This window comes from Thermobia domestica, chromosome 16 (genome assembly GCF_964235325.1).
Source record: "Thermobia domestica chromosome 16, izTheDome1.hap1.1, whole genome shotgun sequence".
In the NCBI taxonomy this organism is placed as follows: domain Eukaryota; kingdom Metazoa; phylum Arthropoda; class Insecta; order Zygentoma; family Lepismatidae; genus Thermobia; species Thermobia domestica.
The window spans coordinates 97,928,393-97,941,171 of NC_137469.1; the positions used below are offsets into that span (position 1 = coordinate 97,928,393).

The 12,779-nt window shown below is 37.7% G+C and overlaps 1 protein-coding gene across 4 annotated transcripts in view; it reads left to right on the forward strand.

Moving 5' to 3' along the window:
• The window catches only part of LOC145673262 (uncharacterized), a 333,328-nt gene that overhangs the window by 261,138 nt on the left and 59,411 nt on the right, over nucleotides 1–12,779 (forward strand). For all 4 annotated transcript variants that reach the window (XM_081742792.1, XM_081742793.1, XM_081742789.1 and 1 more), the window contains one exon: nucleotides 6,811–6,875. In XM_081742792.1, the coding sequence (XP_081598918.1) occupies nucleotides 6,811–6,875 (65 nt within the window). The remainder of the gene's footprint in view (nucleotides 1–6,810; nucleotides 6,876–12,779) is intronic.

Below are 12,779 nucleotides of genomic sequence, written 5' to 3' on the forward strand. Positions count from 1 at the left end.
TGCATGTGACATTTGTCCGTTAAGTTCCCTTGAATAATCTGTTTGTTACACGCAAAACTACATGACCATGCAGTCTGTCAACATTTTCTTATTGACTTTCCGCTCGTTCCTTTCTCTCTCTCTCTTTTTAACGTCCCCGCATGCAAAGTACTCCGGAGAGCACATCGGATTTTACGATTGACTTTCAGGGTCGCACAGGAAAAGGAGCGGAAACCGAAATCATTATCATGGATCTACAATTACCAGTTCAGGAAACTTATTTTCTCCAAGGTGAATGAAGTAAACAAGAAGGTTGATTGTAAACAAATGCACATATGTATATTGAATGCAATCTATAGAATATATGAGGGTTTTATTATAAATAATTGTAATGCATTCAAGGGCGAGCATCTACATATCTTGTGTTCCTGATTGATTCACAGCTAAATGTCCATATTTTTACATTAAAAAAAAAAAAAAAAAAAAAAAAAAAAACTCGCAATGGCTCAATCGTATCCTGCTTCAACTTTTGAGTTGATTCTTGCAACCTTAACTCATTTCACAGAATAGTGAAATTTTGCACAGTCAGGTCACAATATAACGTTCTATTCCGGGCTGGATTAACCCATCTGGAGGCCCGGGGTTAGAAAAATATGTGGCTCCTGCTAACTTCACAGGGGAATAGGTTTCACATTTTTGGTCATATTTTATTCCATGATGATTGTATCTTCATGATTCTTTTTAGATAACCAGTTGAGATTTTGATCAGAGTGGAGGCCCTGTTCACCTGGAGGTCCGGGCTATAGCTCCCCTAAGCCCCTCCCTTAATCCAGCCCTGGTTCTATTATTGCTTTATACGTATATATATAACCATAGGTACTCTGCGATTATTGGCAGGTCACTTACTGCAACTGAGAAGCTTTCGTGCTCCATGTCTTCCGCTAACCTCTTCGTCTTGATGTACGATTTTTTCTGTTTTGATATTATCCATTAATTGTAGTCTTCTTCGCCCCCTCCCTCTCTTTCCTGCCACCATACCTTCTAAAACGTCCCTCATGATACAGTTTCTTCTTAGCCAATGTCCCAACCAGTTTCTCTTCCTCTTCTTATTAATATCTAAAATTGTTTTTTTCTTTCTCACCAATTCTATCACCCTTTCATTCGTCTTCTGCTCTACTCAGCTAATTCTCTCCACTCTTCTCCACACCCACATTTCGAAAGCTTCCAGCCGTTGCTCATCATTTTTTTTTTCGAAATGTCCATGTTTCTGCGCCACACAATACAATACTGCATACGAAGCATTTTATTAGCCTTTTTCTCAATGCTTTATTTAAGGTCCCACAAAATAGTATTTTCTTCCTCCTAAATGCTTCTTTCGCCATTCCTATCCTTACTGTATTTTTTCGATACTATCTAAACCGCCGAAATCTGCTAAGGATGCTACTGGTGAACATACCATTATAAACTTATCTATAACTATAAACAACGATGCAACTTAGTTGAATATCATCTAAATATGGAGCGTTTATTATTATTATTATTATTATTATTATTATTATTATTATTATTATTATTATTATTATTATTATTATTATTATTATTATTATTATTATTTTGCATTTCTGCCCAATTCCATATAATCATTATTTTCAGTCTCAACATCATACAAATACGAGAGAGCTCGTATATTCTATCATGCAGAGCACGAAGCTTTTACCGTTGACTAGGGGGGGGGGGCAGGCTTACATAACAAAACACTATTAGCATTATTATCATCTCCGAAATCATTGATGCTAATGTGTATTTTACCCTCCCGCTCTTTAATTATCCTTTGCTCACAGTGCGGCCAAATTAAAGGAGAGCAAATCGTTTTACACCGGAAACACGTGGAGTTAATGAACCTTTATGAGTATAGTAACTTTTTTGATTGATTACAGTAGGACAAAAAATAAAAGCTCTGTTATTTGAGCTAGTTCATAAACTTCCTGCCTTTGGAGGAGTGAAAGTTTGCACGTCTATCTTTTCATGGTATAGATACTTCAGTTTTTTTTTTTAGTTTAATTATTATTATTATTAGACCAGTTCTTTATTAAACTTCAAATTATTATTGAATAATATTTGATTACTTTTTTCTGATCCGTATTTTATTTCATGTTAACTCAGACTTGGTAAGAGAAATTCTGGTCTGAGTTAATATAGTTATTAAACAAAGTTAACGAACAATATTGGAGTTTGTTTTATACATTTTAAATTGGCTACTCAAAGATTGTTCTTCGGTAAAGTTTAGGGGCAGTGTCGTGACTAAATGATCAACGTTCTTGTCTTTGGTGAAGAATAACAGTGTTCAATTTCCATTGACACTTCATCTGATCCAAATTTTACTTCGAACTACTGTATAGGTGTAGACAGTGCCGTATTTACGATTTTGTTTCGGGAGGGGCTTTGCTAACTTTCGGGAGGGGGGCTTTGCCTGAAAATGTGAAAATTCTGTATGATATTTCATATACTTTACTATAGTAAGTAAGATTTCGGGGGGGCTTAAGCCCGGAAGCCCCCCTAAATACGCCACTGGGTGTAGATCTCTGCAGTTTTGACATTTAAAAAAAAGTAAAACTTGAAACCAAACTACCGATTAGAAAAATAGGAAAATTATTAACCAATTGAAAATTCTTTGTTGTTAAATGTAAATTTTGTCGAGTACCGAAAAATTGCGGTGAAATATGCCACCTTCTGCTTTCTCGTAATGCTACAAGTACATAAATAATATTTATTTTCCAGTTTTTTCATTATTATTACGAGGAGTGGTCGAAAAGTAAGGTTACAAAGCCTACAGTGAAACGTGTATATATATTATTTCATATAACCAATACAGCGAATAGATAGTACACATATTAGGCTTTTCGACATAGTCGCTATATTGATTAGGCACTTATCGCATCGTGGGATGAGTTTGAAGATTTCCTGAAGATTTCCTAAGAAGGCATACATGAGTTTTTTTTGAGACAAATTGAATTCAAAGTATGCCAAATATACTGTATTCATAAAAAAAAAATACATATAATAAAAATACATTAAAAATACATATTCATAATACATGAACATTGGAGGATACCCGGACCCCACACACCAGGATCGTCACCCTTGCTTTCAGAGTGAATCAACCTTCAGATTTTCTTCATTGTTTCAAAATCTCCGTTAAATAAGAGATCCATAAAATCGAGAGGTGAGGGTACTATATTTGTGATTGACTACTTAAAAAAAGACAAGTGAAAAACGAAAAGAATAACATTCCTCCTTATTGAGAAAAACAATGAATTTTGTAATAGAATAACTTTCGCGTATAAATGCCCTCAAGAAACGGGACAAGAAAGCAATTTGTTCGAATTATTTGTGATTATATATATTTCCTGCCAGTTCCTGTGTATGTCACGTAATCAAACCATATATGTATGTTGGCCTAATCATGAGATTTTTTCCAGTAACTGAACACTACAAAATAATATTCCAATATTGGAAATAACCTAATTCCTAATTCTTCTGTAATTAAGATTATAAAAATACTGTATATGATCTCAGACAATTTGTATCTTTATGTTATGTGGTTACTCAATTTCTTACGCAAATATAATTTTACTGAAAACTCAATGACTCTAGTAAATACTGTACCTTGATACGAAATTTAAATTTTATTTCCTTTATTGGTAATATAAATAAATAAAATATGCAAATTCATGTAATTAAAAATCACGTGTAGTTGCGTCAATACACTAAATTTTCGTTAATTTGCATAACAGAATGCTTATATTTTATATTATTATTTTCCATGTCAAACGTAAGTCATATTTGATCATATATTCCCTGTAGAAAAGAAACAGAAAAGAGCATATTTTCGTGTAACAAATAAGTGAATATAACACAGTATATTGAGGTCTCTTATTGCAGGTTTCTACAACCGCGAATCATTTCTTAAAATGACTCTGATTCAACAGTTATAATTAGGTACTTTCACTTGTTCGAGTTTTAAAAATCTGGGTCTGACTACAGTGATTAAGAAAATATACAAAGTTTATCAAGTAATATTCCTATATTTGATCCTTTCCTAATCTAATATATACGAATTAAGCAATTTGTTTTCAATTTATTCTAGTTCATTTTTACGTTTAAGCAACTTAGGAAAGAAGAAAATATGGTGATCGTTAAAATAAAAATCGAATTCAAAATTTTAACGGACTTACACATTTCATGGATTCTACAAGCGGAGCAATTTTTTTAAATGTCCGTTCGTTTCTCTCTATGTGTATAAATGTATTCACTTGTCTAGAGGCCGTATCGTACAACTTATCCGCACCAAATTTTAAATTTAAGTTTTTAAAAGCTTCTCTAAGGCGGAATATAGGCTCGTATACATGGGGGAAAGGGGGCGCCTCTAAATTTTTACTGGGCCCAGTATCGTGCCGTTGGGAGGGCGAGCGGGGCGACGACTCCGGGCGCCGAAGTAAAGGGGGCGCAAAAGTCGGGAGAAAAATGGGAAAAGAGGAAAATTGCTTGGAATATATGTATGGAGGCGCCCTCGTATACTCTCGCCCCGGGCGCTGATTTTTCACGGCACGGCACTGATTGGGACTCCTAAAATTTTCACGGTGGGCTTGCAAATGAACTATAATATAGTTCTATCGGAACCGCTAACTTCTACCGCCCCTTTCCCCTAAATTTTTGGACTGGTTATAGGCCTGGCAGAATGTTTGAATTTTCTTCCTGCTCCTAAAATTAAGGGTAGTTCCCTAAAAGGAGAAAATAAAATAAAATCCTATTTTCTCGAAAACGGTTCTATCGATTTATTTTTAGCACTCTTATTAATTTTGTTTATCATAGGCCCTATACATAAATAGTTCATCAGCAACGCCATAATGGGGTTTGAGTCGTTTCCCTAGGAAAAATCCAGAATGGGTAATTTATTCTTGGGGTGAGTTTCTCCCGGACGATTTTCTCCAAGGTAATTTTATTCATATTTCATAAATAATTATTTCTCTAACAATCCTTCAATAAGACATAAACAATTTCTCATTAAAAGATCGATGATGAGTAGTTTGGTCTTGGAGGTATTTTCTTCAACACAATTTTCCGACAGCGCTTATAATGCGTATAAACGTTTACAAAGGAATGTTTTCATATTAACTACAGCATAATATGATTGAAGTTAAGAAGAAAGTGTGAGAGAGTTTAGTGCGATAGCTCATACCTTTTATTACTATTGTATGAGTATTACGGTTTAATTTTCAGCGTAATCTTTATATACCTATAAAAATGGATATAGGGCCTATATGTATGTACGTATATATCTATGTATGCTCCATTATAACTCTAGAATGCCTCGACTAATTTTAACCAGACTTAGTGTACGTATTACTTGTAGTCTGAAAAAAAAAAATACTGTGGAGGTAATACGTACACTCTGGCATACCTAGGGGGAGTGGGAGGGAGTAACATAGAATGATCCCAAACGATCTATATTAGTCTTGAATCTACTTGGCGGGGTCCGTAAGTTGATTAGTAACAGTTTCGATGCTTTTCAAGTCCAACTTCATTTGGATCGGTCGTTTTCGATCAGCCCCGAGTGAGAAAGAAACCCCGTAGAACATCTTTGGGGAATGAGAGGTTGACATAAAATGATCGAAAACGACCGATAAAAAAGGTCGAATCCATAGTTTTCGGTGTTGTTGAGAAGAATAGTGATAACCTATACCATTTACCAAGGGCGACGATTTCTCTGTAAATTTTGGGGGGGGGGCACTCAGATGCAGAAGGTATATATATATATATATATATATATATATATATATATATATATGAGGATGTTAAGACAAATTGCATTCAAATTATACCAAATATTGTATATTCAAAATACACTAGGAGGACCACATGAGCTTTGGAGGGCCCGGGCCCCCGGGATCGGCGCCCTTGCCATTTATGTCCAAATTCAGTCCTCATTATTGTCCTGAGGCGCAGTCCTCATTATCCTGAGGGACATGTAAAAACAATCGAAAGCGACCGATATTAGTTGAGTTGATTTTGAGTTTAACGTCCCGTTCAGCAGCGAGGCTATATGAGACGTGGACCTACTGATTAACGTGGAATCCGAACCACATGAGCTCCCTCCGGGAATCAAACCAGGGTCTCCCACGCCAAAGGCGCGTACGCTAACCGCTTAGCCACGGAGGAGCTCACGACCATAGTTTTCCTTGCCACTCAGATGAATAGCTTTACTTCCGATAGCGTTAGAGTTTAGCCTCTATGGCGAAGACGGTTGAGATGTGCTGAAAATAAAATGTCTCAAATGACCCAGAATAGCGTCGCATCCATATCAGAGAAATCGAATTATATCATGTAGTTCACACTTGGCGAGCGCTTCATTTGGATTCGATATGGTTTCACACTCACGACTCCACAGTGGTTGAACACCAGAGCCTGTCTTTTGGTACAGAGGATATGTGATCTCCAATAAACAAATGTGAAAATGTGCATTTTGCCATCTCACGTAGTTCTTCTTTGATGGCTTAACATATAGCCTCGTATATTTTTTTTAAAAAAATAATATAGAATCCAAAGTATCTTTTAGACTACACTGTAAAATTACCTTTAAAATCAAAACTGTAATTGCCCCGGATATTCACTCAATATTTTTAACAATATACTTGCATTCTGTTTTGAACTATCTTGAAGAACAATATGAGTTTAGTAACTATGTATACACATGGTATTTCATTATGTATGTTTTATGTAAACAATAAGATAATGTGTTATTCATAAGAAACATATTTTTTTTTCTTGCAGCCGTGCTGATATTATTAAATCTACATCATGTATGGTGGAACTGTTCTGTTGCGGCTATTCCAGGGGTAAGTTGCATTTTTTAAAAGAAATAATTATTTACTAATCAATTGATAATATCATTTATTAGGATCATGCAAGTGGAACTTATAATATTATAATGTCAGTCCGTCCGTCCGCTACTTTACTTCTCACTATAACTCTTGAACAGGGGTGGACTGGCTATGTAAAAAGGGCGCGGTCACATACTCTGGAAGGGCGCCGTCCATCCGAGGCTTTCGCTTGTATGGAATACCCCCTCCTAATAAAAGAAAGTGCCGGGGGGCTTCCCCCGGAAAATTAGTACACAAAAAACAACAAAAGATTAAGTAGCTATTGCAGTTAATCACGATAGAATTATACAAATTCAATATTTTCATAAACAAACAAAGAGACTTTGAGTACTGAATACGAGGCGTGTTTTTAAAGTAAGGTCCGTTTTGTTGTAGACACTAGTAGTTCGCGCGCATACCGCAACTAGCGCGTGCGTCGTGTACCGGCATGCCTCGGGAACAACTGTGCTCTGTTTCAGCTCTGTAGCTGACCTGTACGGTTGTGTTCTGTGCTTTCACAATGTTTAAGACTATCAAGTCCCCGCCGCGTGTGAGATTCGCTCAGTGATACAGTTTTTGTCAGCAAGTAACCTGTCTGCTGCAGAAATTCATCGACAGATTTGCGAAGTGTACGGTGATACTGTTATGAGTGCAAGCAAAGTGCGTAAGTGGGTACGAGAATTCAAAAATGGCCGTGACAATGTCCATGATGAGGATCGCCCCGGTCGCCCTTCTTCGATTACAGACGATTTAGTGATTTCAGTTGAAGCGAGGGTTCGTGAGAACAGGCGCTTCACAATAACAGGTCTCTCAAACGAATTTCCTAACGTGTCGAGATCAGTGGTTTACAAAATTGTTTCTGAACACCTAAAGTTTAGGAAACTGTGCTCCCGTTAGGTCCCGAAACTCCTAAAGAGGACCACAAAAACCAAAGATTTGAGTGTGCTATGAAGTTCTTGACTCGTTATCACGAAGAAGGTGACGGCTTCTTGAGTCAGATCGTAACTGGAGACAAAACATCCGAATCGAAGCAACAGAGCATGGAATGGAGACACACACACTCGCCTGTAAAGGTGAAGGCCAAACAGACTCTGTTCCAGCGCAAAATCATGGCGTCGGTGTTTTGGGATAGGCATGGTATTTTGTTGGTCGACTTCATGCAACGAGGAACCACTATCAACGCAGAAGCATACTGCCAAACTCTGTGAAAGCTACGCAGAGCGATTCAAAACAAACGACGCGGCATGTTGACAAAGGGCATTGTTCTTCTCCATGACAATGCAAGACCTCACACTGCAGGTCATACCCGCGATTTGTTGGACAGTTTTGGCTGGGAAGTTTTAGACCACCCACCCTACAGTCCTGATCTTGCGCCGAGCGATTACCATCTGTTCCTCCACCTCAAACAACACCTCAGTGGCAACCGTTACAATAATGACGACGATGTGAAAACGGCAGTGAATTCTTGGTTATCGGAGCAGGCGGCAAGTATTTATGAAGAGGGTATTTTGAAATTGGTTGAGAGGTATGATAAGTGTTTGAACAAACTTGGCAACTATGTCGAAAAATGGAGTAAAGTATGTATTTTCTGAAAATACATTTACTTTTTTGAAATAACCTTTCGTTGTGTACTTATGTTCAAACGGCCTTACTTAAAAAACACGTCTCGTATATTAGGCCTATATAAATCTGCACACTTTAACTGAGACTACAAAAATCACACCAGTTGTTTAAATTCTTCGGCTACATTTGAGTTAAGTTTGGGGCTTATGCTATTTTTCATACTTCTGTCCTTTTAAAGCTATGTTCATCATAACATTAACTTATTTTTTTAATCTATTTTTAAAACCGTTGATAAAAAGTATACATGAAACATTTACTACAAATTAACAAAAGTAAATTTAGAATTATATACCTACCTAGCGAAAAAAAAAATTCAAAAACAAAACTGGAAAAAGAAAGTAAAATCACTGCTTTATGCTTGAAGAAGCCTTCGCATCTCCTTGCTTTTCTCACACATTTTGTCAATAATAAGATTATTGTCTATTTTGGTCAGAATGTCTCTTTCTGGGTTCATCAAGAACAATGATTCCAGATGTTCATCTGTAAGTCTTGAACGGAGTCTTGTTTTTATGTAACGCCACTAGCGCCTCTAACGGCGGGAGTGGGGGGAGAGACGTAAAAATGATCCAAAATGACCGAGATTAGAGTCAAATCAATATATTTCGAAGTCGCTGAGATCAATAATGGTACCACCAAAGCCTAAAACAGAAAGGGCAAGGCCGTAGGCCGAGTAAAGACGGGATCTGGGGGCGGAGCAGTGGGAGTGGGAGGGTTGATATATAAAAAATCATCCAAAGTGACCGATATTAGAGTCAAATCTATAAATTTCAGGGTCCCTAAGATCATTATAATGACATTCCCAAAGCCAAAAACAGAAAGAGCGAGGTCGCAGGCCGAGCAAATACTTTTGGGCGGAGCGTGGGGTTGGTACTGGTGATATGTAAAAATCGTCCAAAATGACCGATATTAGAGTCAAATCTATATATTTAGGGGTAAATCTAATATCATTAATATCATTCCCACGCCGAAAACAGAAAGAGCGAGGCCGCAGGCCGAGCAAATACCGTGGTCTTGGGGTTGAGCCCTAGCTGGCCAAAGGGGGCGCGGTAGCTCAGTGGTAGAGCGTTCACCTCTGGTGCTTGGGGTCCCGGGTTCGATCCCAGCCTCCGCCAAGTGAACTTTGTGGTGGACAAACACCGTGCTCGTGGGTTTTCTCGGGGTTCTCCCGTTTCCTCCCACTTTCTTCATTCCACCATTTCACTCATCTCTCATCATCACCGTCTCCTTTAGCCTAACCGGCATAACCGTGGGACGTAAAACTCAAAGATTTCATTTCATTTCCTAGCTGGCCAAAGGCTAGCGAATTTATAAAATAATTATGTAGCTTTGTTTGTTTTTTTTAATTGTGTTCAGAGAGGAAACTGTGCGACTTCCCGAGGCTAAGACGGGTCTTAGCCCCTCCCGGGGAGGGCGCAAAGGCACTGATGTGAGGAGGGCGCAGCGGCCATCGGGCCGGTACTTGATTATGGCCAGTCCACCCCTGCTCTTGAACGGAAAAAAGTATTTTATTTATTTTTTTGCGGGGCTTCAAGTTTCGCCTATTCAAGATTCGCCTAATACCTCCTAGCTATGCGAACGTCAATCAAAGCGATGGCATAGAGTTAATTTTCTTATTACGCGAAAGTTGAATTTTGTTTACAATTTGGTTTAGCTCACATATGTTGGCAGTCCTGCACCTCATTAATGGTTAACATTTCCTCTTGAAACTATTTTCGCACTCTTAGTCCAGTATGTAGGGTAAAATTTTGACAAACCCAGCAAAAATTAGTAACTTAATTGAACTTGCTGAAAAAATAGAAATAAAGAAAGAACTTCGAAAGGTTCATGAAAGTAACGTATAGGCCTATTTCAAGAGTAGTTCAACATTAAGATAACGCCAACATATCACTTTCATCCTGTTGTTTTTTTCACTCCCAAAATGCACGTCTGCGTAATACAATCTCGAACATGACCAGTTGTACTCAGTATTTATACATGAAAGTTTTACATTTGCAATCAATTGCTGGAATATATTGCTCCAGCCGAGTTTGCTCCTAATTGTACACCTTCAATAAGTGTGGTAATTAACGGAGTCAATCCGTACACGTCTTAACAAGTATCTGCGACTTACACTGTACAGGGTGGCCCAAAAGTAGGTATACAGTCCCGTACTGAGAAACTTATTGCTTTTTATATCGTTTCTTATTGCTATTCATCAGGTGGACTTAGTTTCTTTATTATTTATTCTTAATGTCTTTTACTTATATCTCAAGCTCGGAACAGGCGAAATAAATAAACCTATAAGCTAGAAGGTTATGCTTGATAAATGCAGGAGTGTATACCTACTTTTGGACCACCCTGTATTTGTCCGTTAGTGCACACGATAACTCTTGTACGAAGTAGATTTTGAATTCTTTTTTTTAAGGTATAGATAGCTAGAGTAATTATTCCGAGCGAGTTTGTTAACGGCCTTAATCCGTTAACATCTTAACGGGTAACGGTAACATATTTGTCCGTTAGTGCACACGATAACTTGTACAAAAGCGAATTTTTGATTTTTTTTTTTTTTTGCAATAGACAGCTAGAGGAATTATCTCGGTTAAATTTGTTAACGGAATCAGTACGTTAACGTCTTAACGGTTAACGGTAGACTTACGTTCGTGCGTTACTTCATATGATAACTCTTGAACGAAAGCAAGTTTTTAAATTCTATTTTTTGTGAAGTTAGTAAAAGTTATATATCTCACCGTTAGCTAGCAGGAAACGTTATCCACCAGCTGACATCTACCGGACAAAATTGAAACTTGTTTGACGTGATTCTTTTTATTGTCTACGAGAGTTTAGTAAACTATAAAGTTTGTTTTCTGTTTAATAATTTGTTTAAAATACATTTGAATTTTGTAGAAGCCAGAGGAGTCGTGGAGTCATTATGTGTGTTGTATGTTTTTTTTTTTTTTTTTTTTAATATTTAATATTCTTTCATGGCTCTCCATGCCCAGTGGAAGACAATGACGGATATAGCTTGGGGTCGGGGGTCTTAGACCCCCAGTTTTTGGTCACAAAAATAATTGAAGTATATTTTTGAAAGTTACCTTTTATTCTTTATTGGAAAATTTTTGAAACAATTGATATTCCTAGTTCCTGTTAACGAAGTGCGTAAACGGATTTCTAATTAAAATGATTTGCGGGTGAGGTGAGGTGATTTTAGTTTAGCGTCCCGTTCAGCAGCGAGGCTATATGAGACGTGGACCTACTGATTAACGTGAAATCCGAACCACATGAGCTCCCGCCGGGAATCGAACCCGGGCCTCCCACGCCAAAGGCGCGTACGCCACGAGGGAGCTCTAAAATGGTTTGCGTAAACTCATGATATACCTATCAAAGTCTGGGTTCTGACTGCCCCCCCCCCAGATTTTACATTCTAGGTCCACCACAGGAAAGAGCCGTAACATGTGAACGTATTACGGTAGTTCGTATTCCACTTTGAACTGTAGGTCCATGTCTCATGTAGCCTCGATGCTGAAGAGAAACGCTAAACTCCATCAAAAAGCGTCCTGTTGGTGTTTTTTTTTTTTTTAATTATTTTCACTTTACATCAGTAACCGACTTTAGTGTCTGCATAAACCTGTTACGTACAATAAATTAATCGAACTATTTTTTTTTTTCTTTTTTAAAACTGGATGTGGGTCCTAAACAGTTGCATTCATTCAAACATTACTGTGATGGGGGCTTTATAGGCGTTTCGCGGTATTCCATTTCTGTGTATTCAGTTTCCTCGTAGTTCGCAAACCAGCCACCATGCGCCGCTTAATTCGGTCTCCCTTTAACCATATTTGCATGACCCTGCTAATCCCTAGCATTGACGAAAATCTAATTTAAAAGTCTGAAGGCAAATTGAATAAACATGTGAAAAACAAAATAACGAATCATAACAAAAGAAACCCTCCATGTTGATCCGCTCTGATGCATTTCTAGCCAAATAACTATCCGATTAACACAATTAGCTGTTCGTTGTAGTTCAATAAACGGTAAGCTTCTTCAATGGATAAACAAACAGTATATGTTTATGCTATGAAGTTAATTGTTGCTGCTATACTACCAGTCGTGGCTTCCATGCTCAACACTATTTCTAATCTGCTTGTCGAATTTTATCGTTAATATCTTTTCATCAAGTGCAATTAGCGCCGTAACTTGGATGTTTTCCTGCAGGCCTGTATCCAGAGGGGTCTAGGTGGGCCGGTTCCCCCTAAATATTCGCAGGTGCCCCCTAAAATGTTC